We start from the raw sequence: 27,930 nt of genomic DNA, 5'->3' as shown, positions 1-27,930 counted from the left end.
GCTGGGTTTTGCCAGTTAACTCATATTTCACTAACACAATATTAACCAAAATACTGTATTTAGACTAGTGGGGCTGCATATACTATATGTGGGTAGTTTGGTTTATTGAACATATAAATGCAAAACAAATTATAAAATGAAAATATTATTGTCAATTTTGGGTGGGGTTGACTTCCCCATTAAAATTGTTTTTTTTGTTTTTTTTTTAAGAGGCGGGAGGGAGGTTACTTGGTATCATATTAGTCTGAAAAAGTGCTATCTGACATCCCTACTGTACACAGTATGAATTGTTAAACACTTTAGACTGGACACTAGGGGGCGCCTAGCTTACATTTCCCATTAAAAATAAATTTAATTAAAACCAGGGAAAAATCCTCAGAAATTGGTCGGTTGCAGTTTATTGTAAGATCAATACATATTAACAATTGTACCTTTCAGTGGTGTTACATTCAGAAAATACTTAATGATAAGCAATTCAGAACAAAATGATCATGTTGACCACATAACTTGCCATTTTCAGTTAGCATAGCTACTGACACTGGCCCTCAAACAAACTGATGGGCATGGCCAACCTTTGTGCCAGGATGCTCTCCAGGGTGTCCAGAGGCATCTCCCTTACATCGTAGCCAAGGTGCAAGCTTTTTGCTTTGGGGTTCACTGGAACAATCTCCTCACTACTGTTTCGGTCGTTTCTGCCCACCGCTGCGTAAGTTGGAAACTGTTGCCGCACATTCCGAGGGAGCTTGGCCTTATACGACGGGCAGCAGTAGGCGGACCACATGTACTCAGGGACAGACACCCTGTTATTGATCCAGTGAGTGTCATTTGCATAAGGCATGGCTCCCGTGATCACATACATAGGACCCTCACAGAAGGCCTTGAACTTGCGCTGCACTTTCTTTTCCAAGTTATTCCAGGGCCCCGAATTGGAGCCCATCTTCTGAGGGACAATATTGGTGAGGGTGAACGTGGCCACGCGGTCTTCTCTTGTCCTCTGGTGCATGCTGGGATTGAGATGGCCCTTGGTGTAGTTGGAATTGTTGTAATCCGCAAGCACTGCTTGGCTTTCTATCACGTTCTGATCCACTTGATTGTCGAATGGTTTCATTTCAGGGCTGGCACGGGAGAAAGCCAACTGAATAACAAAGTAGAGTGCAATTCATTTTAGTCATGTTGGAAAAAATGAAAACAACACATTTTAGTCAGAATAAACTTGATGACTCCATTAGATACAGTACATTTAGTATAGAAATAGCTTTTACTGTGGTCATGCATATACAACAAAATTGGGGCTCAACTCCACGTTAGTATTTCAAGACTAAAAACTAGAATAGAAAAATTAATATAACGACTTTATACTAAAAAAAAAAAAGAAGTCTAAATTGTGCAGTAAGAAAATAATGTCTAGTAAAGTCCATCCATCCATTTTTCTCGACCGCTTATTCCTCACAAGGGTCGCGGGGGGAGCTGGCGCCTATCTCAACTGGCTTTTGGGCAGTAGGCGGTGTACACCCTGGACTGGTTACCAGCCAATCGCAGTGTCAAGTAAAGTCCTGCTGCAAATAGCGAAATTTTGCATGTAATTGATACCAACTTATAAAGTGTCAAGCACTAGATGGTGGTAAACAACCACTTTGGTCTAAATGAAGCACCTCATTTCACTTCAACATTGTTTATTGTTGCAAATATGCCCCATGATGGTGGCAAGGCATTACGTCTGCCTAAATGAAACTCAACTAACTTCAACAATTTCTTGGCACAAATATCCCCATATTTATGAATCTAATATGGCTTAATTCCACTTTACATATTGTACACATATAAAGTGTCAAAAGTGTCATTTCTCTTACCTGCGGCTCATACATCCACATGCAATTGGGGCGTTTTCCATCTGCAGAGCTGATTAAATATGCCGAGTACAAAGGTATGCGATGCTGACGGTGGTACATGCTGGCAAAGCGGTACTGGTTTTCGTAGCGCTGGCATATGGGCTGGTATCCCGCTACATTTACACCCATCGGTGGCGTTCTCATATAGAAGAAATCCAGGCATTTGGAGAAGTCCTGGTGGACTTCTCCGAGTACGAGACAGTCAAACCAGCTAAAGAGCAGAAAGAGAGCTCCAATGGAAGAATACATGTTGTGCAAATGAGGCATTCTGCACAATATCTGCTGGAGAGAGATACTTGAAGGTCATCGGGTTTCATTTATATACAGACAGAAGTAACCCTATGGGTGACCCAGCCCCTAAAAGTGGTTTGTAAACTTCCCCTCTTGACCAGCAGTCACAGCGTCTTCTGGGAACTATACTGTTGAAACGCAAAAATGTGTCAATGCGTATTACACACGTCACAGGGTAAATTCTGCCCAAGACATTAAATTAAGGCTGATGTATAAATAAATAAATAAATCTAACACTTTTCAAAATCCATACATAACACTATAAGATTTTGACCAAATGTCCTTTGCCCGCATGAAACTGAAAAAAGAAAATAGTAGCTAACATTTTTATTTTTTTTTTAATATTGCAATAAGAGCTGGGAGAATCTAATCCTTCTTGTTTCCATGCATACCAGAGTTCTATTGAGCTGAATAATGCAACCTTAGCCATATGTTCTGGCCCAATTCCAATTATAAGCAATTTATCTCGGTTTCATGCTCAAGTTGCACGCAATTAACTCCTCAAGTGCCAACACTCGCATGGACGTCAATAATACGACTACAGTTATGCTCCCAACGACAACTAGGGATATGTAAACTTATGAGAACAACTAATTTGGAAGTTGCCTGATTTCCATGTTAAGATATTTGATTTCATAAGACTGTTACTTGCACTGCCATGACACGTTCAAATTGTGCCACTTGAGAGTAAAAAAAAAAAAAAATAGGAATCGACATTCAACCGTGACTCAATTCCACATCATTGATAGATTTAACAATCATACACGAGTCCCGTATATCTTGCTAAGGCTGCATGACGCAACAGTCACATTCATGAGAGGCTTGTCTTTGTCCCGTCTTGTTTCCATTCTGTGACTCTCCATATTATGTTTAGTCATCAAAACTTGCCTTGTCGTGGGAACTAGACAGCATTTTCCTCAACATGCTGGAACACTGTCTGTTTCCCGTTCTGTTATTTGTGGGGAAGTCCTCGCTTTCAGACCCCCCCCCCCCTACTTAATTTATGCATTTCTGTATTTAAAGGGCATGGGGCAACCATGTGGGAAATCACAGCCCAAGCAAAAGGACGGCATGCCCATGATGTGCCACATGAGTAGAATGTGTCATGAGTTGTGTCAACATACGACTGAAGGTAATTAGTCACATTTGACTGCTTTTACATCATCGCTGGATTTTTTTCTTTTGAGCGTTTCATGCTGTTTTTTTTTTTTCCCTTTCACAGCACCCTAACAAATGAATAAATATGTTTCAGTATATTGAAGTAATTGATTACAAAACCATTGATAGTGTACTAAAAGTACAACTTCAAAGATATGACTTTTATAATACTTGCCTTTAGCGTTTGACAATTTATGGTCTATAAAGAGCATTCTGGGTATAAAAGTGAATCATGGGGAAAAAAAACCTGTTATGATAATTTGGCATTTCCTGCATGGTGATTATGTAAGACAGGAAGAACAGAGCTTTATCATTTGTTACAGTCTGAAATAAAGCCTGCTGAATAAGATATTTTGACAGCGAAGTGTCAGCAAGTCATGCTTCATATGTCTTAGTCAGTGTTTTTGTCTTAACACTCTCTGCGGATGACATCAGGACTTCCTGAAGAGGTTTTGGTAAACGCAAGTTGCACTTGACAGCTCTGTGTCTACTGTGTTGCTTTTGACGACAAATAATGAGCATGGTTTATAATAATAATAATAATAATAATAATAATAATAATAATAATAAATTTGCAAATGCTTGGGGGTGTTTAAGTATAGCCACAATTTGCCCAACGGGCAATGACCCCCCCCCCCAAAAAAAAAAACGCGGGTTTTTAGTACACTATCAAAAACCACTGTACTGTAAATATCTTCCGCTAGTGGTTGCTTGTGACTGTAAGATATCTAGCAGCAACTGGGGCAGTCACCGTGCTTGTTACTGCAAGTCTTCCTGAGTGGGATTGGTTTAGAGGGGAAAAAAAAAAAAACATACTAGAGCTCAGACCACGCCCTTTCTGCCTCTCGCCCTGTGGTCGACTCTTGCATAGACTAGCATTCAGACTAGAGTTGCGCTAAAGGACAATTCGAGTCGGTTCATGTCCCCGAACGAGGACTATGTGCACACAGGAAGACAATTATGGCGGAGGCCGGCGCACTTGAAGAGCTCCAGTCGGAACTCACCTGTCCGGTGTGTCTGGAAATCTTCCGCGATCCTGTCATCCTCGAGTGCGGACACCACTTCTGCCAGGTTTGCATCGTTCAATGCTGGGAGGCCAAGGCGGACGAGCAGTCCACTTGCCCCAAGTGCCGCAAAACTTGCGCGCGCAAACTGCGACCCAACTCGCTCCTGTGTAACGTGGTGGACAGCGTGCGTCGAGCACAGGCCATGGACACTGCCGCCGCCGCCGCCGCCGCCGCCGCCGCCGCCGGGGGTGGGGCAGGAGCGCCGCCGCCGCCGCCCGGCTGGGACCCGGAAGGTCCGCCGGAGGAGCTGGAGGAGAGGGAGCCCGGGTCGAGCATGAGCAGCGTCGCCTCGTCCGTCGGGCACTGGCCGCGCCTGTTCGGAATGGACATGTGCGAGGAACATGAGGAGAAACTCAAACTTTACTGCGAGGACGACCAGCTGCCTATATGTCTCGTTTGTGGCATGTCCCGGGACCACAAGACGCACAACGTCATCCCCATTAACGAGGCCTTTGAGAACTATAAGGTAGCCTATCTATCTGTGTAATGTGGGGAAAAAAGTTATTAAATGCAAATGTACTTAAGTTTAATGCAACTGAACTGTACTTAAAAATGTACTGCATTTGAAAAGTGAAACGCACTGTAGGCTATATTAAATGCAAAAAGTACTGTACGGATAAAAAAAAAAAAAAAGAAAAAAAAGTCAAACTGCTACATACATGCATAGCTACAACTTCAAGTTTAATTCCAATATGTATTTAATTTAGTGATTCTTTCATGTACCACTAGAGGGAGGCCATGTGCCACTAATTGTTCTCAAATCACACTGAGAATAACATGTTATACTGCTTTTCATATATTATTGCCAGCAAAACATCAACACAAAATCATGCTCTGTAAAATGAACAGAATGTAGCCAATCAAAGAAGCACTCTGACTGACAATCAAGGCCTTACCTTTGAAGCTGATGCAGTTACTTAATACAGCTAACCACTTTTAACAAACAGGCTTACACAAATGTATCATTACTGTTCATTAGGGAAAAAACATTTAAGTTTTATGACACTTCTCAGTGTTCTCACACACACACTCTAAAAAAATTGAATGGGTATGCCATATTCTGCGCTGATTGAAAACCTGCCCTACTTTGTAATTATATTCACATGTCACTTTTGGCATTAACAAACGTGGCTTTCATAAACCGCGGCATGGTTTGAATTCTTTTCAAAAAGCAGATGAGCCAGTTTGCAACCTCCAACCACTTTCGTGTCTTGCAGGAATTCGGCAGACCAGTGTGAGGTCTTGCAACTCCTCCTATTGGGCCTCTGATAAAAAGTGACTTTTTTTTTTTTTTTTTTTTTTTAAACTGGAGCTGAATCGGCAGTTTTGTTCGAGTTTCTGGGTTGAACTTGTGTCATATGAGTGCCATAAAGGATGAGTGTTGTTCAAGGAGGAAAAGTGGGGGCCGGGGGAGCTCATCCTTTAATCCAGTTTATTTCTGCAGTATTTTGAATGTGGTTCTTCCTCCCTACAGGATAAACTGTCTGTGGCTCTGGAGAGAGTTCAGCAGCAGTCGGAGGACGCCTCACTTTTCCAAAAACACACAAACGAAAAAATCCTTCTCATTAAGGTATGTTTTGGATGGTGACAATTTAATCCTTGACCTTGTCCACACATAAGAGTCCTCACTATAAAACAGGAAAAAGCTACATCACAAGTGAATATCTCGCTATTCATTACACAACATTAAACCTTTCACAATTACATAACAGTGATATTTTCAACAAGAACGCCCTTGCAAAATGCAAATGGAGACTCAGACATGACACGTTGGAGGAAGGACATAAACACGTCAAGTCATGTTTGTCTTTCGCACACACACACACACACGGAAGCCGAAAGGACATATTTAGAATTGCATGCCACACTGACTTCAGTTAGGCTGGGCTGCTTTAAATTAGAGCTGTGTGTGTGTTAAACAGAGATATGAAATTAACTAGCACATTGACTGTTTGGAAAGTACCAGATAAGTCCACATACACTATCTTTGCTCAAAGGTACGCTTTGGAAAAATATTTATACTTGCCTTATAAAGGCTTAACACTAGTTGACGGGCCTCTCCGTCATTTCACCCAGTTTTAGTGCATCTTCACCCATTTTCACTTCTATTTCTGTCTATGTGAAAGGATGTGAGTAAACAACTTGAAGGGGAAGTTTGCCAACGCGCCTCTTCCTGTCTCTGTGTTGTTTTTTTTTGTGTTTCATGTCTGATTTGATGTTATTCTTTTTTCAACAGTAGCATTTTCCCTCAAATAATATATTGTTGTTCGTCTATCTATGCCAGGGGCATATCGTCATTTGAACAATTAAATGTTTGTCATCTAGTACAATAAACCTGTTGCCATTTATACTACTGAAAAAGTAGTGGCTTTGTGAGAGTACCAGTTTTGTGTTCAAATAAACTGGCCCAGATTTTACACTGAGTCTTTGTGAATAAATTAAGTCAAGATGATCATGTTCACAGTATAAATACATTTTCTAACTTTTTTTTTTTTGGTGGTGTGCCATGAGAAAAAGAAATGAAATGCTACTCTAAAGTCACATGACAGATGGAACAATTCACAATCATTGGTCGTGTGGTGGAGGGGGAATGTGCCCCTAAAATAGCATACAACTTTGAAGTTTGAGTCATAGCCATTAATGCCAACTTGTGAGACCTCAGTGTAGACATCATCAAAAAAAAACAATAACACTATGTATGGTACGTTTTCCTTTGGCTTTAGTTTTAATGACTTTTTTTGTGATAATTTTACTTTTCCAAAAGCTATCCATACCTCACCGTTACTATTAGAGTTAGGCCGCTATGTTTTTTGTTTTGTTTTTTCCTTCAGGGCAAATACCGATTATTATAGTGAAGGAGGCAATAACTGATATTTGGAGCCGATATTTATTTTCACCAGAAGGGAAAATATTGGTGTCAAAATTAAAACAATTAAAAAAAAATTGTTTTAACATTCTAAGAAAAAGTTCAGGGACCTCCCAATATCATTAGTATAAAATAAAATAATATAAATACATAAATGAAACAAATTACACACACAAAAAAAAATAGATCCCTATTTTCTCCAGAAAAGTTTTCCAAAATTTCTGAAATATTGCATTTTTACTTATTTATTTATTTATTTATTTTATTTTTTATTTTATTTTTACCAAAAACATAAGTTACAGAGTTCCCAGAGTCAGCAGAATCTCTTTCAAAATTAATTGAAAATTTAAATAAAAAAAAAAATTAAAAAAAAAGGGGAAAAAAAGCTCCCTGACGTCAACACGGTTTTACATTGATCTATTATTATTAGCTGTATGATTCATCAAAAAGGCCAATGTAGATATTCGTCAAAATGCTTAATATTGGTAACGATAATTGGTCTACTCTATCCCATGTTGAACTGGATGTATTTGGGCAGTATTCTGTTGGGATGTCATCACCATGTGTCAGGGCTTGAACAAATATCCACGCAATATTAAATTAATTGTTTCATTTCCCACTTGATGGGTAGGCAAGCGCCCCGGAGAAAAAATTAAAAGCCAATTAACAACTGGATGTGTGACTCCTTTCCGCTCAGGAGCGAGCAGGGGATCTGGAGGAGATGGTCACTGCAGAGTTTGGACGTCTGAAGGAGTTCCTCCAGGAGGAGGAGGACCGCATAAAGCAGAAACTGCAGAAGCAAAAAGAGGAGAAACTCACCGAGTTGGAGGAGGCGCTCACAGAAGCCACGCAGCAAATCAGCCAGCTGGAAAGCACCGCCGACCAGCTCCGCCTCAAACTGATGGAGGAAGAAAACCCTGAGCAACTCAAGGTGAGAGTGGAGATGTTTTTGTGATGTCACAATGTTGATGTGGATTGCAAGTACAAAGCAATTGATGTAGGCATTACCAACCTGTTTTTGTTTTTTTTGTTTTAGGGGATTAAAGATTTTATTGGCGGGTGAGTACTAACGCTGTAATTATATATGATCCGGCATTTTTGTGTTTTATGATTGATCACATGACATTCATCCATTGAAACTTTTTTTTTTTTTTTTTTGTCAACTTGACTTGTTGTATTGCAGCTGGTTTACCACTAGAGGGCAAACTGATATAAGGCATGGCATCGAGGACCTTGAAAGTCATGTTTAAATTGATATTACTGAAATTAATGAGGGTTCATATCCGCTCCCTAGCCTCATCATTTAGTGCAGTCTTATAGCCAATAGCCACCTCATTTTATGTGTGTGTTGGGGTGTGTGCGTGTGTGTGTCTTTCCTTAATCTTAACTTCCTCAATTTTGGAAGAGCCACTGACTTCTTTTAATGCAAGAGCAGAAGCAGACATCTCTTTTTTTTTTTCTTTTTTTTTTTAAGTTGAGAATTGAGTGAAAGGAGTCATTTTTATTTCTGGTGACAGATTTAAAAAAAAAAACTAATATTAAATTTAACAATTTAATTAAAATTTTCATTTCACTCATTAAAAAGAAATAAACAAATGGACAGAAAGGAGTCAAATTTATAATATATGCCCCGATAAACAAAATGAATGCCAGCAAGCAATCAAGGTGCTTTTGTACATTTAAAAATAAATAAATAAATAAATATATATATATATATATATATATATATATATATATATATATATATATATATATATGTATTAATTTAGCAGCATGATTTTGTGTTTTAAATATATATATATATATATATATATATACATATATACAGATTATTTATATCATATTATATTTATATTATTTATTTAGGGTATTCTAAATTAATATGATTTCAGTAATTAAAAGACTGAGTTTGTGATGGCCTTAAATATTTTTGTATTAGGGCCACCCTGATAAGAAAAGAAAAATGGTTACACTAAAGGGTTATCTTGTAATCTTATGATTACAAAGTCATATATTTTCAAGACAAATAAGTCATGTTACAAAAATTAAAATAAATTACTGTACTTATGTTTATGTCTGTGTCCAGAGAAAGAACCATACAGATTTTGATGTCAAAATCACATTAACAACCAACAGGAATGTTGACTATTGAATGCAATAGTCCTTTTGCATATCACTTAAAAGTTCCAAGACTTCCAACACATTTGTTCATCATTGGCTTTCTTATGTTAATAAACATTTACCTTCATAGTTTTTGGCCTCAATTGCCAATTCTGGTATACTGAGTCATTCTTTGTGCCTTTTCAGGGCTGAGAGCTTGTTTGAGCGCCCCCCAGAGGTGAGTGTGGATCTACAGTCAGGAGAGTTTGTGGGACCTTTACAGTACAGGACCTGGAGGAAAATGAGTGCAGTTTTTCAGCCTGGTACAAAATGCACACACACACATGCACAGCACCTCCAAATGTTTTTGATGTGAGCGTGAATATATTCTCCCTCATATTCGTAGCTGTGACCGAGGTGTCATTGGACCCAAACACGGCCTACCCTTGCCTGTGGGTTTCCTTATGTCGCACCAGCGTCCAGGTGGGTAAAATCCAGCCCAACCTGCCCAACAACCCGGAACGCTTCACTCGCTACAACATCGTCCTCGGCTCGGAGGCCTTTTCCTCGGGCAGACACTACTGGGAGGTGGAGGTGGGCTCCAAGACGGCGTGGGGCCTCGGCGTGGCCCGAGCCTCCGTCAACAGGAAGGATGAGATCAACCTCTGCCCCGAGGACGGTTTCTGGACCCTGGTGCTGAGGGACAACGGAGATGGCACCAGCGAGTATGAAGCATGCATGGACACAGAGGAGGATAGCTTGTTATATCCAGCCAAACCCCCCAGGCGGGTGGGCATCTATCTGGACTGCGGCCGCGGTGAGGTGGCTTTTTACGACGCCGGAGATATGAGCCACCTGTTCACCTTCTACGATGCCAAATTCGATGAGCCAGTTTACCCATACTTTAATCCTTGGCCTATTATTAACGGCTACAATTGGGAGCCGCTGACCATTGTCACACCGCATTGGGGATAGATGAGTCAGCACTTTTAGATTTTACAAAATGTTGAAATAAGTTTTCTATGTAAATATAATGGTGTTGAGAAAATCGTAATAATAACAAAGTGAAATCCTCCATATTTGTGTTTGGCATTTGTAAATTAGCCAATTTAGTGATTATATATGCTCAAATGAATTACAGTATTGGTTTGGCGCCATCTGGTGGCATTTTGGTGATGTGATCTAAGACGGTCTACTGTATGTATTTGGTAGAGGTGGGAATCTTTGGCTCACGATTCCATTACGATTTTTGTGTCTACGATTCGATTCAGAAATATTTTTTGATTCAAAATGATTTGATTGACAATGATTTATGCTTCAATTTATAGGTGTGCAATCATGATCTACTGAAGTCTGACTAGCTAATGCTAATTAGAGCGCTACTTGTGGCACTTTTATCAATCAAAAGAACAGCTATTTATACAAAACGCTTCAGGAATCGATTCTGAATCGTACTGAATGAGAATCACGATTCTTATGAGAATGTTTTTTTGGGGGGGCACACCTCTAGAATTTAGACAGAAGTAGTCCTTTGCCACCATCCAGTGGCACCAATAGGCAACTACAGTACAATATTAATCTTTTTTTTTTTTTTTTTTTTTTTTTTTTTTTTTTAAGTTGAGAGTGGGGGGGCATCGATTACTTGCAAGTTTTTAATTTTTGCTGATAGGGCTCAGTCCTTATCCCTCACAAATAGCTGAGTTTCCTCAGGAAAAAAGGGGGGGGGGGATAAACACAAACAAATAGAACAATAATGACAAAGGTTATACAGCACATTTAGGGCCCAAGAACCGGGTCGTGTGAAGCCCTCTTGGAATCAGTGTTATTATTGTTTTTCTTATTATTATTATTATTATTATTATTGCCTTTGGGAGGCCTTATCCTGGTGAAAAAGGATCTATTTTGATCTATTTTAGAGTTCCTATTCCAAACACGACCACCCGCAAAACTGTGCTTAAAAAAAAAAAAAAAAATAATAATAATCTACTTTGGATACTTGTGTGACAGATCGACATGAAATCAGATGGACATGTTCATCATAAGAGGACAACCGAACATTCATTAGGTATGGTGTTGAAGTTAAGAACTGAATATATACATTTCTAAAACTTTAAAGGAGCACATAAATAAGTATAATATCAGAATGGCTTTTTGAATTTTAGGACTCTTCTTGGTGCAATGTATGTGTTTCGTGTGTTTTGCAATGTTATTCAAATACTAAACTGCAACTAAATATTTTAACGCCATGGTTTTTATCATTTTTACAAGTAGTGAATTTCAATGTAAGCATTTATTCAATATCCATGATATCCAGCTTGAGGTTGAATGAATGAATGAATGAATATCATTCATTCATTCATTCATTCATTCATCCAGCTTAAGCTTCAAGTACCAATACAATTTTATTTCTCACAAGTATGACAATTCAGCGCACTAGTAGATTAACTGTCTTACTAGTAACTTTTTTTTTCCCTAGTAAATGCTCAAAAAGCTGTTTGGGGATTAATTTGATCTCCTTGATTGATTGAAGTCCACGTACTGGTACACTCTTTGTCCTCACTAGTGGAAGAACTTTGGCATACTAGTAGGACTACAATGTGTTACTGTCATTGACAACAGTGTGCTACCAGTACTAGTACCAGTCTAAAATTCTACTAGTTAACACCTATTAATTCACTAGTACTTTCTACTAGTGTGCATGTCACAGTTTCTCCTCATTTTTAACATGTAGTTGTTCTACCAAAATAAAAATTAGTAGCTTAACATGTAGCTTAACTTGGATATTGGTTAAAGCTCAAACAGCTTTCCATGTTTTGTTTTTTTGTTTTGCTACAAGATATGAATTGGTGCTGCTCTGTATATTTTGCTGCTAGAGAACTGACCAGAACTGACTTTTCACTACTTTTAATTAGTCGATCTCTTATGTAATGGGGCACAATGTTTTTTTTGGGTGTGTTACTGTTATAATGTAGAAGAGCCAGAGTTGTAACAAAATCTATTGTTGAGGTGAACCTACTACTATTTATAGTACTGTTCGTCTACAGCAATGAATATCTTATGTCCAAGTTAATCAACTGATTAGATGTCACCTCATACGTCACAACACGTACAAAGAGCTTCTTTTCCAGTGCTAGCTTGATAAACAATACAAACAAATAAATAATGAGAAGAAGAATGTGTCTATTATTCATGGCTGATTGCAGACTCCTTTTATTGGCCTCAGAGTTCGTCAAAGTGCCCTGATCTTTAATTTGATATCATTGCAGGCCACTTAACACGCAGTAACACGAGCACTTGCTACTAAATTACATCTGGCACGATGCTCCCTGCCGTTCTCTTTCAGCCTTGTCTTTATTCTGATATACACAAAAGGGATTGGAGAATGCTCTTTTTCTACTTCAGCGAGTGAAACAAGGTCCATAATGGTATACAATGTTGATTATGGTGTGGAAGAACGCTCTGGTTTTAAACGTATGTGTGTTTCCATCGTTTTCTGTAAATGTAGCTGTTATTCTTCCTCGGCCCAGGATTTCACCTCCCCCGCCTCATCAAATATTAAAAAAAAAATAAAAAAATAAAAAATAAAAAAAGAGTGAGAGACTTATGCCTAATTTGTCTGTTGATGTTACTGATTGCATTATGTGCATATACGGTACATAGAAACGTAATGATTTGCCGCTCTTAAAAAACAGTATGTTAGAGTGTGAGAACAAGCACAAAAATACGTTTACATGGTTGGCTTTGTATGATTTAAAAATAGAGATGAAACATTCACCTGTGTGCAGATTGTGCTTAGTGGTGCCTGCGGGATGAGATTATGCATGCAGGACTTCTTTGAGGTGATGTGTTTGAGCTAAAAAAAATAAATAAATAAATAAAAAAAAAAAAAAACAATAACACCATTGCATCCCTACTGCGTGTCATGTAACAAAGTGGATAGCGGACTGAGGCAAATGGGAAATAATCCAATTTGTGTACCAACAAAGGATTTGGATATGAAAAGAGGATTTGAAGGCAGACAGATGTAGAGAGAAAGGTGGAAAAGGAGAAATATAAGGTGCAATGAGAATTAGAGCTGTAAAATTTCAGGATTTTTTTTTTGTTTTGTTAAATGAATGGTATATTTTAGGAATAAATTGGAATATACCAGCAATTTACGAATTTGAAGGTTTGCCTTGATAGGAAACTTCAAGTCCTGGTTATGTGAAAATAAATTTGATGCCACCACAGAGAAGGTTGTCGTTAATAATACTATACTACCAAATTTTAATTTCCCAAGTATAAAGTTAATGGTTGAAGAGGCAAATATGAGCAAAAAAGGTATACAGAATTTGGATTAAGAGGGTGAAATAATACATCAGCCTTATTGTGCAGGTAAAATGAGTGGTATCCCTACATGGCCATGTTGAAAAAGAGAAGGCAGGTTTGGAGCGAGGTCAGCTTGCTACAGGTAGAAAAGGCGAGACGTTTAAAAAAAAACAAAAAAAACACAGGAGGTATAGGGTGTCACCTAAAAGACAGAGGGTAAGAGAAAGGGCAGAGGTGCAGGAACTTAATCCTGGGGCCAAGACAAAAGCTGATGATAAAAAGCCACGAAGAGAGAAATCTGCACAGAAGAAAAGCGCAGCAGCGGAGGAAGCACCTGGATCAAAACAGGCCGATAGGATGAAAGATGGACAAACAGTTGGATTTGAGCTTGAGAACGACTATTTGAAGCAACTGTTGAGGGAATACCGCGTCTACTGACCTTTTTTTCAACTGACTTTGTGCTAGATTTTTGCACTTAAATATAAACAGAGCGGAGAGCATCTAAGAGAGACGAGACAGGGAGAGGGAGGGCGCCAGAAAGAGAGAGAGGCTGCGTGCGCCTGTGTCACATCGAGATGTTCATGATCATTCGAGAGTCGACGGCTGCGGGAGGCGGTGCTGTAGCCATGAGCGTGCCACAGGAGAGGACCGCCAAACAGGTGCGAGTTTATTCCATATACTCTTAAACAGACACACACAATCAATGAATGTTACGTTTGTTAGCCTGGGGAAAAAAATAGATTTGATATTTGAATAGTTATATGCTGGGGGTTTGCTTTTATTTGTACCTTAAACAATGTTATGCAATATAACATTAATAATAATAATAATAATAATAATAATAATAATAATAATAATAATAACCTGATCACTATAGAAAATGGGAACTAGATAGATGGATTGTTTACTATATTAAATATAATAATGTTTCTAGCATTTAGTACATCTCATGTTGCTAAACAAGATTACCAAAATATATTGTATTATGATACTTGCTTGTTATGCATTAACAACTAACTTATTTGATTAATTAATTAATTATAAATACTTTATTTTATGAATGAGAGTGATGGACTTCATTAGATAGTGTCACTGTATCTAATTAGATATCTTTTTCTGCCAAAGTGAGTTGGTCTGATTAGTGCAGGGTTTTTTTTCCAGATTTGGAGTGGCGAGTGGCCTACAATTCTACTAGAATAAAATCATCACTGCTAAGAGCAGCAGCAGAATTACATCTTCACATTTACAGCCAAAACACGAGCAATCTAAACTGAGTTGGTCTTGACGCGGCGCAAAAAGTGGAGCAAACATTTCACGAATCATGCTGTTTATTAGGACCTTGTGAATAAAAATTGTGTTACTATTTCAGTTGAAACTTGGTGGAAAATAAAGAACATCAGGATGAATTGCTTCTCCTGCCTTGCCACCCAAGTGTAGAAAATATACTGTATACAGTATTACAATTATGGTCCGGCTGATAGGGGGGGAAAAAAACAAAAAAAAATCTCAGCTAATAAATGCTAATTCAGATATTTGTCGAAATAAAATTAAGATTAGAAATTAGATATATAATGAATTTTTTATTTTTTTTTCCGGTCCCTTAAAGCCGCTGAACGCCGAAATATCAATTTCAAATTGCTACTGCCACCTGTGGCCGAAAAATGAATCTGCACACACTCCTTCACGTACACAATTCTACACAATGCACACGTGACATCACATCCACAGGCAGAGGGCGGGAAATTCGAACCTGAATGCTTCTTAAAAAATATTGGCCAGAGGCTTGCAGGAGTGCCCATTGTGAACAGCTAAGGTGTTAATCTAATAAATAGAAGATGTTTCGGTCATAAATGGTCATATAAAAAAAGCTACTGTAAAGATAATTTTAAGCAAATTGTTACAAAGTGCAGTTTTAACTTAATTACACGCAGAATATTTGAATGTTTAACAATACGTTGTCCTCATTTACATTTGCCATTTAGTATTTGTAGAACTTTACAAAAGAGGGGGAAAAGAACGGGAAAAAAACAGCTATTTTGTTTTGATTTTGCCAATTTTTGGGGACAAGGAATTCTGAACGAGATTATCTTTGTCTTATTTTGCAATGTGCTAATGTGAAAGTAAAAATTAATCAATTTTAAAAGAGCTAACGTTGGCTGATACAGGCAAACTTCACGGGTAGCATCAAACGTTTAGTATACTGTATGCTGAGGCCTCTTAAAAAATAAAAATAAAAAAAATAAAAATAAAAATAAAAAATAAAAAAAAAATAAAAAAAAAATAAAAAAATAAAAAAAAAGAAGACAATCGAGTCCCCGAACAGGATTTTGGACACCTCTGAATTCGCGTGTGGGAATATGGCATCGGATTAGAAATGTAAAAGTAAAACTAAGCAAAGTTTGAGTATATTGACCCTAATGGGAGTCTGACCTCTCCAACCGCTTTTCTCACCACAGGTGCAGGCTGCCATCAAAAAGAAGGTCGAGAAGCAGAGGAAGCGCACCAGCGAGCAGGGAGGCGGCATCACAGCCGAAATCCAAGTGGCCGCACCGCAACTCGGCCACAATCACAGAAGCGTCCACCTCGCCAAGACGGCCTCCGAGAACGGGAGGACGCTGGAGGAGAGACTGGAGGACATGATGGAGGGAGCGCAGAGGAAAGACGGTGTCAGAGAGGAGGTGGAGGAGTTGGAGCCTGTCGACCTGCTGCCCATCGTGGACTCTGTGTTTGGACAGGTAGCAAAATGTCAGCTGCAGTGTGTGTTTCTGTCACTCCCTCACCCAAACCATAGCTCTGAATGACAAGAAGACCAGAAAATTGTGAGGTCAACCACATTTGCATGTACGTAACATTCATTTGTGAGAGCCCCACACTGTACAGTTCATATTGGAGAGAATATCAGCAGCACCATCTGCTGGTTCAAGAAGGTCATTGAAACCATTAAACCCATCCATCGTTGTACATTTTGCAATTCATCTCCCCCATCTCACAAAAAGCTGCATTTAATATGGCAACATCAACCACCTCATTTAACTTAAGTGCATTGCGGCAGCATCAACGTTAAGGATGAGATAGCGTGTGCTGGAGAGGATTTAAGCTCCTTTACTTTAGGAAACATTAGGAAAGTGTAATCCGTAACAGATAGCGCCATGCTCAGCCACCGATATGATGATACAGCCATACCGCGGCAGACATTGTTCACGTCACATTGCATCTCGTGTCACTCACAGGGTGACACAAGAGAAGCAAGAGACATGAGAGAGGGCCGCCCCATAACATATACGTTTCCATATTGCATCTGTCAGCGTCGGCTCAGAAAAAAAGTGATCACAATGTTGGAAGCTATAGAAATAAACTCAGAGGAGATTAAGATAGCGCTGCCGGCCTGTGAGTCATTCTGATTCCCTGTGAGGATGTAACATGCTCACGTCAGCAGAAAATCTCCAGAAAAAGAAAAACAGATGATGTCAGTTGTGATGCGACACGTCCAAAAATAAGACAGCGTGTGAGTGAGAGTGTCAGCACAATCGAGAAGGAGTGGAAAGAAACGAGCGTCTCTATTTAATTAGGAGCTCATTTCCTGCCTGATGGACCCTCAGCCCACACAAAAGTGAACTGAAGTCAGACAAATGCTGCCAGCAAACGTTGCACAACTCCAGTAAGTTAATAAGAAATGACGCGCAATGGATGTTCTAGCTTGACCTGGGTATTGAGCCCAACCTTGACATTTTTCTAAAAATACTAACGTTCTCTTACTTTGATGTAATGTCAATTAATTTGAACTAGAAAAGTTGAGAACACCACAAGTCCACAACTTGCTTTTTCTGAGGAAAAGAAAAGCAAGTATCTGAAGCAATCAATGAAACATCTTGCTAATAAATTAGTGACGCACATGCCAGAAAGCGCCACTAGTTAGCAAAGCTACACACCAGAAAATTCTCTCTCTAAAGCTTGATGAACTTCTGAAATTTTGGTCATTCTTTCAACAATAATGCAATAAACTTCACCAATAACCAAACACAATTGATTAATTGTAAACTTGTAGCAGACACAAAATACTGAGTACTGTCGAATTGGGGCCAGTTGGGACCCCAACATGGTCCAACATCTTGAGGTCTTTCCTTGAGTATTTATTTATTGGGAGCATATGAGGCTGTTTCAAATAAACAAGATTAGATAATGACTACATAATTTGCATCAAGTACCATGGAACCCATCCGCCCCTCATCCCTTATACCTTCTAGCTTTTGTTAGAGGACACCAAGAGTTGAACATTTGACACCAGATCAGTACCCAACGTGCACACATACAAACAAACAAACCTAATTTACATGATGAATTGAAATGTGATGAGGGAACCGAGCTGCTAATTCATCAGTCACAATGGTATCAGTTAGCTGCTGGTGTCAGTTTGTCTCATGCTCATCTGGGTGTGTGCTTAATGACAGCTGTTAATCAACCAACATGAAACGACCAATACAGTAAAACCCCCACATGACAGGAAACAATGTAAGTTAAAACAGAAATGAAGAAGAAAAAGCATAAGGAGAATCTGCAAACTCCAGTCGGGAAAACAAAAGTAGTTTCAAACCCAGAATCTCACAACTATGAGGCAGACATACCACCACCACTGAACAATGCTGCCGGTACCATCTGCCCAAATGTTGTGGGGCGCTACAGCCCGTCCTTGGTAGATTCCACCCTGGACTGGTCGCCAGTCAATCACAGGGCACCTACAGAGAGAAAATCATTCACACTGACTGAATGCAAGCTGCTTGCACCAAAGTCAGTCAATACTGCAACACAATCTGTGCCCGTTATATTACATTTAAATTAATATTTATTGATTTATTTGTTTAGATAATAATTTACAAAATATATTTTTGCCATTCATTTAAAAAAAAAAAAAAAAAAAAAAAAAAAAAGAGGGTGCAGGTAAGGATAAATGAAAGCGACCCATCCTTGTCACCATGTCATAACTGATAACACATTTAGTCTCTGGCGTCCTCTAGTGGCAATAATTGCAATCAGCAGTCTAAAAACAAAACAAAAAAAACCCCATTATGATTGTTATTATTATTATTATTGTTGTTGTTGTTGTCGTTTTTAAGCAGCTTTCTTCTATTTATGCCGGTTTCAACCCTCCTATTTTTATTTGTATCCTTTTTTTTCCACCACTAGGACTAGATGCAAATTACTTGTAGGTTTAGTTTACTGAACCAACCTGCTGCACCAGTCACCACTTACATGATGACAAAATTGTGTCAGTTATTGCGATTAAATTGAAAATAGATGTAAAGTTCTTAACCCCCCAATTTCGCCGTGTACCCTTTTCTCTCCTTATTTCATCATCACACCCTTTTTTTTCTTTTTTCTTTTTTAATCTGATACAGATTAATCCCCTTCTGTTTTTGCCCTGTTAATTCTCCTCCTAAAAGTGTTATTGCTGCGGATGAAGTCATCTGGGTGCTGATACAACATGTGTGAGATTGATGGGGAGAAGCGAGATTACAGTATTTGAGTGTCAAAAGAGAAGTTAGAGATGCAGCACTCAAGTGAAGCGTTCAGTTGATACTTGGGTTTAGAACTTGGTTGATGTGCAGTGTTGACACTTTGGGATAGGCAAAGCTGGGCGGAGTCAGTTGGCCTTGCGAATACTGGCATAGATTAGAGGCGCTTCTTTCTCATCACTTTGTGGCATCATCACAGCACGGGGGAATATTCAGTTTTTCTCCACAATGGAGTAGGTGGATTTTTTTTTTTTTTAGAAGACCAGCTCGCAATTAAGAGATTAAAAGGAAGAAAGTGAGGAGGTACTTCATAAAAGAAGAAGGGGACAAATAGGTTGTGAGGTTGGGTGATGGGCAATTGCACCAAATCATCCGTGAAAGAAAAAATGAGGAAGGTAAGAACTTGAGCTGTGTATTGTAATTGGCAAACATTGACCGTTAACAGTGTAAAAAAGGATGTTTTGATTTTATATTAAGAAATGCATGACGGGAAGTAATGGCCCAGCAGTTGCATGTTCACCATCCTTTTTATTTCCTTAATAAAGTTACCATTTTGATCCTGGACATCTTAAGAGAAATTGTATATTGATGTATTAGCAATCGGCTATTCAAGTAATATTGTCAGAATCATATTTTTCGTCAGTATTCAAAACAGTGCATTTTTTTTATTGTATTTTAGACACAATTTGACTAGTTTCAGATATGAGAAGCATCCACTCATAAAAGGGAGAGCATCAGACCCAAATGGCCGAATGGGTTTAGTTGGATCACCGACAAAAGTGCTATTGATTGGCTAGCAGGGACACTATTTAGCAAAAGGGCTTTCAATTTGTGGACATAAATGACTGGACAATTAAAAGCTAGGCAGATATGCAGTCTTGCCATACATTAGCATTGGCTAACATTACTAGCATTAGTTTCTGATAAGCATCTCATCCTTAAATGTTTGGTGAAGTTGTCGACGTGGGGGCAGGGAGTATTCGCAGACAGCGCATGTGCGCTTAGGCGTAGATGTGCCTAGTTTGGAGTAGATTGGAGCATTTGGAAATTTGCCCGAAAGCATTGTTCAGGTAACGACCAATCATGGCTCATCTGTTTTCTGCATTTGGTCATGTGACATTCACAAGCTGAGCGCTGAGGCACTGTGATGTCATTTTTAGTCAACAGCAAGAAGCAAAATGGCCGCCCTCTGAGATGGATACAAACAGGTGGAATTTGTTGCTTAACCATGTTTAGGCTCGTGAGCCCGCAGTGAACATATTATTGTAAAGAGAACATTTGACTTGACTTCCCTTTTAATCCTAGATCCTCGTGGTATTTTGTCAAAAGTGTCACATGCATGTTGTCAAGACAAGAGAACTTTTCAGTTATCTCCTTTAATAACTGCTGAGACCTTACAGTAGGTAGATTTGAGCTGAAAAGGTTCAAGAAAAAAAAAAGCTATGAAATGAAAACTTCCATGAAAGATGTTATGTTTGAAGTGTTATCAAACATGGCCGACTAAAGACAAGGCTAACAACCTGGTCTGCCTCTAAAGGGGGTGTCAGATGGGTCCCAGGGGGGTGAAGTAAAGGAACTCCGGGGTGCGAAACAGAAGGAAGAGGAACAAGATGAAGACAAGGAAGTGAAAGAGGAGATGTTCAAGGATCCGTTAAGGACGTTGGTAAAGAACAGCAACATGCTGCACAACATCGCGGGCCCCGCCTGCGTCTTCCTCAAGCAAGGCTTTTTGCTGACACTCGTACGTAACAAGCTGTGAAACCGCCCCACCGCCATCCCTGCTCATCTTCATCCCTCCATCACGGCCGACATCTATCGCATCACTGCTTCGGGGTCGATCGTTCGGCTCTACGGATGAATGATTGACTTTTAATTGTGTGCCGCTTACCCGTGAGTGGGGTGATGCGGTTTGCCCTTCATGTGTTGTGGTGCAGAACTGTTGACCCATTCCACAGTTGATTCTCCATTACAAGAACACCCATTTATCCGTTTTCTATTGTGATTGTGCTCATTTGGGTCACGGATGACCTTGGGCCGATTCCCGACTAACTAGCAAAGGTCGATAGCATCTATAGGCAATTCTAAATCTTTTTGATGGGTGCCATTTATTCACAGATTTTTGTTATTTGTGTAACACTGTAGCATATTTTCTCTTTTGGCCTCCTTTTATCTATTCAGTATTTAAAAAAAATAGCATTCCTTCAACACAAAAGATTAAGTCTTTTTATACAATACGGTGTATTTTGTATCATGAAAAGACTTTACATGCATACTGAATTTAGCATGATGACACTAACAAAAAAGGGAAAAAGATTTCAGTCGAGAAAGCAAAGTTAAAAAGAGATGACGGAATTTGTGTGTTAACGTCTCCTCGGAGCATAGCATCAAGCTGCGGTTTTGTGAGTGTGAACATCAGTTCCTGATTGAGTGCATCTGAATGTCTCTATTTCCACTAAATCTCCTAATCTTCACGTGTGTTGCCTGGCAACATCGCAAAAATAATCTGGTTACATGGCTACATGCAATTGAAGTCATCATAATGCTGCATATATATATTGATCCGTCCATACATTACATACAGTTTTTCACGAAGAGATGGACTGGGTTTGGTTCTAGATATAGACTGACATCATTGTATTTTGGTTGAACTACACTCACTGGACACTTCATTAGGTACAGCTTCACAATAATTACAGTAGATGCAAGTTTGAATTTCTGCCATTACAAAAACAATAATGCAAAATATAATCAGATTATTTAATTGTTTTTGTTTTGTTGTTTTTTTGTTTTTTTTTGTTTTTTTATAACAAATGTATAGTAGTTTACAGTGGTACCGGCCTGCAACAATATCACTATATGAGCTGGAGGGAGGACATTCTATGGACATGTCTCTGTGCCTCAAAGAAAGAAAAATTCATTTATTTCAGTCGTTCACTTCAAAAAGTGAAACTCATACATCATAATACTTCACAGAAGACCAACTCTTACCTTATTCCAAAATAAAAAATAAAATAAAAAAAATAGACGTATTGGTTGTTATGCAATATTCTAATTTCTTGAGATGGTGAATTTCAGGTTTTTCTTTGCCATAAACTACTTGACTTTGTGTTGTAATAAATTGATATGAGTTGTTTTTTTGTTTTTTTTAACTGAATAACTGAAATAAATAAAGTTTTCCAAAGAGATTCTCATTTATTACGGTGCACTTGTACATGTCATACAAAATAATAAACTAAATCATTATAATAAACTCGCTCATTTAGTGCAGTTCTACTCAACAACTAAATGAGTACCATATATCGTTTTTATCTGGTCTATAAAGATGGGAAATTACCTTTATAAATGTTTCTGTATTATTATTATTATTATTATTATTATTATTATTATATGTGTCAATGTTGATGTTAGTGAGTGTAAATCAGATTCAAAATACATACCAACTCCATTCATCATTGCATCTTTTCATTATTTAATGTGTCCTTACATCATGAAACGCTTTGTCTTAAATATGTTTCATATAAACCTGCTCATTAAATTGTTGAATGAAACCATTTCAGATGACATTGATTATCATTGCTATTTGCTTCCAACAGGACCGAGAGTTGAGACCAGAAGAGATGGACGGTGAGATTGGTTTTTGTTTGTTGCTTTTCTTTTTTGCTACATTTTGTCTTCTCCGTCAAACTCAACAACATAGCTGACTTCCACTTTTTATCATCTGTGTCTTCAGAGCTCCGTGAAGCCTTTTTAGAGTTTGATAAGAATAAGGACGGTTACATCAGCCATAAAGACCTGGGGGAGTGCATGAGGACCATGGGATACATGCCCACCGAGATGGAGCTCATAGAATTGAGTCAACAAATTTGTGAGTGGACCACAGACTCATCAGATTATTATTATTATTATTATTTTACCCATTCTAAAAATGCCAAATGTATCTACTCTGTCCTACAGGTGGAGGCAAAGTCGACTTTGAGGATTTTGTGGAGCTGATGGGTCCTAAAATGTTGGCAGAGACTGCAGACATGATTGGCGTGAAAGAACTACGTGATGCATTCAAAGAGGTCTGGATATTCTGTTACTCTGATCAGACACTGGATGGTTCAATTTTGGCAATTAATGACACTGCATATTCGCAGTTTGGAACTCACAAATTCACCTATTTGCGATTTATTTATTTATTTATATTGTTAGAGGGAACCTACACTCAGTAGTGCTTTGCCACAATATTTTTTGGGTTACTTGTGGATTTTCAGAAATGCTGTCACTACAGGAAAATTAACAGTATTCCAGTTCTTGCCATTTAGTCAGAGTGTATTATTCATTTCTGTCTTGATAAAACAAGGCAGTTAATTACTGTAATGTTTCATATGAAATATATTGTACCCTAGAAAGAATGTAAGAGTGTTTTAATCACCCAGGAGGCAGCAGATAGTGTAGCATGATGGAGGAATCCTTCTTCCATATACCTGTAACATAAAATAAAATTAATACTTAGTTAACATTAACTCTCTTCTTTAAGTTACCGACAAACACAATATATTATTACTCACATCAATGTAAGCCTATGCATTATAACTAAAGAGAGTAATATTGGCGAATTAACACTATTCTAATTTAACATTTAAAACGCCATTGACGGAATGCTAACACAATAGCATAACCATCATTTTCCCTCATCTATACGATAGCGTCAAGTCTTTCTCATGCAAGCTTCACCTGAAGCGGTTTTCATACTTACAGGCATATGATTTAGAAGCTTCAGCAAGGAAAAGGAGTGAACATTTGGGAGAAACGGCTATTTCTTTTCTTAACATCTCATAAGCAGAACTACGGCAAGGCTGCCTGGACAAACATGAGAGGTGACTGGAAAGGAAAACACACTTTTAATGTCATTCAAATGACATTATTTGTTAGGTGGTAATTGTCAGCGTTGAAGTTAAAACGGTTGCTGGGGACTTAAAATGTCTGTATTTATCCAGAAAATCACTCCATAGCATATTATATTATGAAACGTTTTTGGTGTTGTAAATTCTAAGAGAGAGATGTGCCTCCCTCAGTCATGCAATCGTCATTCTCTTTTTGGTCACAGTTTGACTCCAACGGTGACGGTCAGATCAGTTTAACGGAGTTACGTGAGGCAATGAAGAAATTGATGGGTGAACAAGTGACCAACAGAGAGATAAACGAGATTCTCAGAGACGTGGACCTCAATGGAGACGGTTTGGTCGACTTTGAAGGTGAGTCCTGAATCCTATTTGCATTATTTTTTTCCTGTGTCACGAAACACTAGATGTTTATTTTCACTTCATTTTTTTCTTTCAGAGTTTGTGAGAATGATGTCCCGGTGATGTGGACCACTTGGGCATTTATTGAACATACAAGAAACCACATCTTCTTTGTCTGCAGCTATAATATTTTATTTTTTATATAAAAATATATACATTTAATTAAAAAAAAAATCATACATAATATGACAGAAATTGTAAAACATAAACTTTAACGACGTGGAACATATATGGGGAAAAGTGTTGGAACACTTTTTTTTTTTTTTTTTTTTTTTTTTTTTTTTTATATATATATATTCTGTAATAGCAATGTTTCCAAAGGCATGCTTGGATGGAAAGAACTTGAGATCTTGAATAAACAAGTACAGATATTGTGAGAAAATACATCCTCTGACACCGTAAAAAAAACACAAAAAAAACTTTTTTTTAATTTATTTTATTTGTTACTTATTTTCACCTTCTATGGTAGTCTAGTGAACGACGACAGTCAATACATTGCTGACTTTCTGAAAGTGTTTTTATACACAAAATGTTTGAATGTAATATTGTTTTAAAAAAAAACTGTAATAAACCACATTTCATTTTTAAAAAAAATGCATTGATCGATGTGTAAAAAAAAAAAAAAAAAAATGCTGCCACTGTGATTTTTACACATTTAATTATCTTTTCACTGTAACACACCAACATTTGATGTTAAATCGTATAATTGGGACCGCGGATATCAGGCAAATCATTGTTTCAATAAGACACAATATGCTCCCAAATTCAGTAGACTAGACTTGCCCCAGCCTAAAAATGAAGATGTGTATGTTCTTATGCAGAGCGCAATGCCACTTGTCTCTGAAAATGTGGCCCCAAGTGTTTACAAACAGCAACCCTGTTTACTTTATTGCCGAAAACACTTAGCTCATTTTTGTTTTGGTTTAGCTCAGGGGTTGGTAACCCTTTTACTAGAGTGCCGCAGTCCTGCATGTTTTAGATTACTCCCTCTTCCAACACAGGTGAGGATCGTTATCAGGCTTCTTCTGATCTTGCTGATGAGCTGATCATTTGACTCACCTGTGATTACAAGATTTGTTTGAGGAATGAAGCCGGCTTTATCGCCGTGTACACAGGGCCTTAAACAACACAGGACCAAGGATGCTTATCCCTGGTTTAGCTGAAAGGAATTTTGGTTCATCCAGTTGTTAATTTGCTTTGAAACATGTTAATTGAACTGCTGTCATTTGGCGAAATTTATAAATATATTGTGTCTTTTGCATTTTTAAGTAACAAGTCACCTGACAACATCTTTGAAACAAAATATGTTTTTTTTATTGAAAACTTGGCCAGGAATCTGTACATCAGAGAGTGTGTGGAATGCACAGGGACCAGAGCAAGAGGTGCTAAAGACTCAGTTTTCCATGGTGCATTGTACCCTGAACCGTAAAGCTTGTGTAAACCAGCAATAGGTTTCTTGTTCCTTCTTCAGAGCTTTGTAAGGGAATGAAGATGGGGACTAAAAATAAAAAAAGAGAGAGAGAAAGGGGGGAAACTATAAGCTCAGCCCATAGGGGAGAAAGAGAAAAATGGACAGTGAGGAATGAAGGTCCTTTCCACGAGATGAGGTCCAGGTCTAGAAGATCCTCACCCTCCCCCCTCGCTGCCTTTCGGCCGTTAAAAGTGGTCAGGTAAGGTGTCAGACATCTCTCCCCCTTCCCCTCTTCTTGCGCCCCTCTCCCTCACTTCCGCTCTTCCTCTTTCTCTCCTTCCCCGAGCCTCACTTGCTGGACAAAGTGTAGCAGCCTTGTTGGTGCCACTGCATGTCGCGGATCCGGCGCACGGACTGCAGCTGTGGGGTGCGGGCACCGTACTCGTTAAAGTGCTTGTAGTCGCCCTTCTCCAGCAGGTACTGGCTGCCACGGTAACCGGGGAACTGATATGCCACGAAGCTGAGAAGGGGAAAACAACACATAAGTGAAGAATGGAAACACAACAGCTACTTCTGTGAGCTGCACTCACGTTCCACAGCTGACGATGATGCTGCCCACTCTGTCGGTGAATCCGTAGGAGGACAGGCTGGGGACGTCATCATCCATGATCTCCATCTTCCGGCCTTTGAACTCTCCCACCTCGTGCAGACAGATCTTGTGCTTATCAGGGTCCTGTTGGGAAAGAGCCAAAGGAAGCTTAGCATTGGTGGCTTACTGAGAAAGGGAACACAAGAAGTGAGTGATTTTTTTTTTTTGTTACCATTCGAACAGGCCTGAAGGACAGTAGGTAGTCATTCTTCTGACAGTTGCTCCATGAGTCCCAGCGTGGATATTCACCCTTCTCCAGGATGTACATCTCACCGCAAAGGTTTATCTGCTCAAAGCCCACGAAGCTGCCAATCAAACGGCATTATAGCACCACGGCAAACACACAAGTTGACACACAAGACGGGGAAGGGGTGGGTGGGGGGACACTTACGGGCCGCTTTCAACACGGAGGGAGCGCACACGTTCCATGCCCAGCTCGCAGATGTTCATCACTTCGCTGCTGATCTCTATCATGCGGCCTTGGAAGTTCTCCTGGTCGAACGCCAACATCTACGGAGGGAAAGGAAACGCTCAATCACATTTTTCGGTTTGGACTGTAGAACTTCAGTTGAGCGAGGCCTTCACCTTGTAGGAAATCAGGCCAATCTCGGACTTCTTGCTCTGAGAGGCCTTCCCATCAGTCTGGGAAGATGACTTGGATTTGTCACTAGACATGATTGCTGGGCCAAAAAAAACGGCACATTACATAATCCATCTTGTCAAAGCCACCACATTATAAGCACTCAGGTTGTGTGTCCTGTACGTGTGTGCGCCTTACCTGCTGCTTACACCGAGCCTCACTCAAAGAGTGTGAGCGGCCCGGGTGCACCCCTCCCTTTTATACGCTGGCGCCCACAGGAGAGGGATTAAGGCGAGAGAAACGAACCTGCTGAGGTCAGAGATGTGACACAAAAGAAAAGACCACATCATCAGCGGGGGACGGGCACGAAATGGGCGGTGCCAGTGTGGCAGGGTGGGCCAAATACAAGTACAGGACCAATACCAGGTTCAGTTGAGCTTACGTGTCTAAAAGTAGTCAGGTTTCTATCCAAATTCTTAAGCAAATGCTGTGAAAATGTGCAAAGCAGACATGCAACATATGCCCGTTTCCATCTGTTCTTCTTTTGCAAATAGTGAGACCGTGCCACAAGATGATGGCATATAAGTGCGTCTCTCTGACACAAGACACAAAATGGACAGATTACTGAGCCAATGAGAATTGTTTCTTCGTCTCTCCAAACATATCTTACTTTATCAGCCGCCATTTTTTTTTTATTTTTTATTTTTTTTTTTTTTTGTGACGACAAATGAACATGTGATGTATTATCTGGTCAAAATGTGCCACGTATATCCGGTCTTGTAGTCGCTTATTGGCAAAAGCTGTTTTCATAGC

General features: G+C 39.1%; 4 protein-coding genes across 6 annotated transcripts; 2 read left to right on the top strand and 2 right to left on the bottom strand.

Annotated features, from left to right (window-relative positions):
* Positions 1 to 117: 117 nt before the first annotated feature.
* Positions 118 to 24,249, bottom strand: LOC144025810 (endonuclease domain-containing 1 protein-like). The gene is made up of 7 exons (XM_077532149.1): positions 23,931 to 24,249; positions 23,607 to 23,658; positions 9,515 to 9,662; positions 8,091 to 8,169; positions 4,343 to 4,718; positions 1,851 to 2,303; positions 118 to 1,135 (listed from the first exon to the last, which is right to left on the bottom strand). The coding sequence occupies exons 6-7, from the start codon at positions 2,154 to 2,156 to the stop codon at positions 530 to 532; spliced, it is 912 nt and encodes a 303-aa protein (XP_077388275.1). The 5' UTR covers positions 2,157 to 2,303; positions 4,343 to 4,718; positions 8,091 to 8,169; positions 9,515 to 9,662; positions 23,607 to 23,658; positions 23,931 to 24,249; the 3' UTR covers positions 118 to 529.
* Positions 4,107 to 10,446, top strand: LOC144025806 (E3 ubiquitin-protein ligase TRIM39-like). The gene is made up of 6 exons (XM_077532144.1): positions 4,107 to 4,871; positions 5,880 to 5,975; positions 7,969 to 8,202; positions 8,308 to 8,330; positions 9,579 to 9,694; positions 9,778 to 10,446. The coding sequence occupies exons 1-6, from the start codon at positions 4,299 to 4,301 to the stop codon at positions 10,344 to 10,346; spliced, it is 1,611 nt and encodes a 536-aa protein (XP_077388270.1). The 5' UTR covers positions 4,107 to 4,298; the 3' UTR covers positions 10,347 to 10,446.
* cabp2b (calcium binding protein 2b) lies at positions 14,255 to 24,714 on the top strand. 3 transcript variants are annotated; one of them, XM_077532151.1, is made up of 7 exons: positions 14,255 to 14,338; positions 16,136 to 16,414; positions 22,783 to 22,813; positions 22,920 to 23,054; positions 23,144 to 23,253; positions 24,282 to 24,429; positions 24,515 to 24,714. In XM_077532151.1, the coding sequence occupies exons 1-7, from the start codon at positions 14,255 to 14,257 to the stop codon at positions 24,538 to 24,540; spliced, it is 813 nt and encodes a 270-aa protein (XP_077388277.1). In that variant the 3' UTR covers positions 24,541 to 24,714. The 3 variants fall into 3 exon arrangements, with proteins under 3 accessions (XP_077388277.1, XP_077388278.1, XP_077388279.1); XM_077532152.1 differs by lacking the exons at positions 14,255 to 14,338; positions 16,136 to 16,414 and adding exons at positions 19,189 to 19,584; positions 20,727 to 20,930; XM_077532153.1 differs by lacking the exons at positions 14,255 to 14,338; positions 16,136 to 16,414 and adding an exon at positions 19,193 to 19,584.
* Positions 24,715 to 25,768: 1,054 nt separating this feature from the next.
* crybb1l1 (crystallin, beta B1, like 1) lies at positions 25,769 to 27,398 on the bottom strand. The gene is made up of 6 exons (XM_077532451.1): positions 27,316 to 27,398; positions 27,123 to 27,217; positions 26,929 to 27,047; positions 26,710 to 26,842; positions 26,479 to 26,621; positions 25,769 to 26,408 (listed from the first exon to the last, which is right to left on the bottom strand). The coding sequence occupies exons 2-6, from the start codon at positions 27,210 to 27,212 to the stop codon at positions 26,237 to 26,239; spliced, it is 657 nt and encodes a 218-aa protein (XP_077388577.1). The 5' UTR covers positions 27,213 to 27,217; positions 27,316 to 27,398; the 3' UTR covers positions 25,769 to 26,236.
* Positions 27,399 to 27,930: the final 532 nt, after the last annotated feature.

The sequence above is a fragment of the Festucalex cinctus genome, chromosome 9 (genome assembly GCF_051991245.1).
Source record: "Festucalex cinctus isolate MCC-2025b chromosome 9, RoL_Fcin_1.0, whole genome shotgun sequence".
Lineage (NCBI taxonomy): Eukaryota > Metazoa > Chordata > Actinopteri > Syngnathiformes > Syngnathidae > Festucalex > Festucalex cinctus.
The sequence above is the reverse complement of the archived record's forward strand: the minus strand, read 5'-3'. Positions and strand labels throughout refer to the sequence as shown.

Coding starts and splice junctions, on each gene's coding strand:
- LOC144025810 (XM_077532149.1), bottom strand. CDS start 2,156: ATGCCTCATTTGCACAACATGTATTCTTCCATTGGAGCTCTCTTTCTG. Junction 1,136..1,850: donor TGTGGATGTATGAGCCGCAG/GTAAGAGAAATG, acceptor TTTGTTATTCAG/TTGGCTTTCTCCCGTGCCAG.
- LOC144025806 (XM_077532144.1), top strand. CDS start 4,299: ATGGCGGAGGCCGGCGCACTTGAAGAGCTCCAGTCGGAACTCACCTGT. Junction 8,203..8,307: donor AAAACCCTGAGCAACTCAAG/GTGAGAGTGGAG, acceptor TTTTTGTTTTAG/GGGATTAAAGATTTTATTGG. Junction 8,331..9,578: donor ATTAAAGATTTTATTGGCGG/GTGAGTACTAAC, acceptor GTGCCTTTTCAG/GGCTGAGAGCTTGTTTGAGC.
- cabp2b (XM_077532151.1), top strand. CDS start 14,255: ATGTTCATGATCATTCGAGAGTCGACGGCTGCGGGAGGCGGTGCTGTA. Junction 14,339..16,135: donor AGGAGAGGACCGCCAAACAG/GTGCGAGTTTAT, acceptor TTCTCACCACAG/GTGCAGGCTGCCATCAAAAA. Junction 23,254..24,281: donor TACGTGATGCATTCAAAGAG/GTCTGGATATTC, acceptor TTTTGGTCACAG/TTTGACTCCAACGGTGACGG.
- crybb1l1 (XM_077532451.1), bottom strand. CDS start 27,212: ATGTCTAGTGACAAATCCAAGTCATCTTCCCAGACTGATGGGAAGGCC. Junction 27,048..27,122: donor TTGGCCTGATTTCCTACAAG/GTGAAGGCCTCG, acceptor TTCCCTCCGTAG/ATGTTGGCGTTCGACCAGGA. Junction 26,622..26,709: donor CCTTCAGGCCTGTTCGAATG/GTAACAAAAAAA, acceptor CTTTCCCAACAG/GACCCTGATAAGCACAAGAT.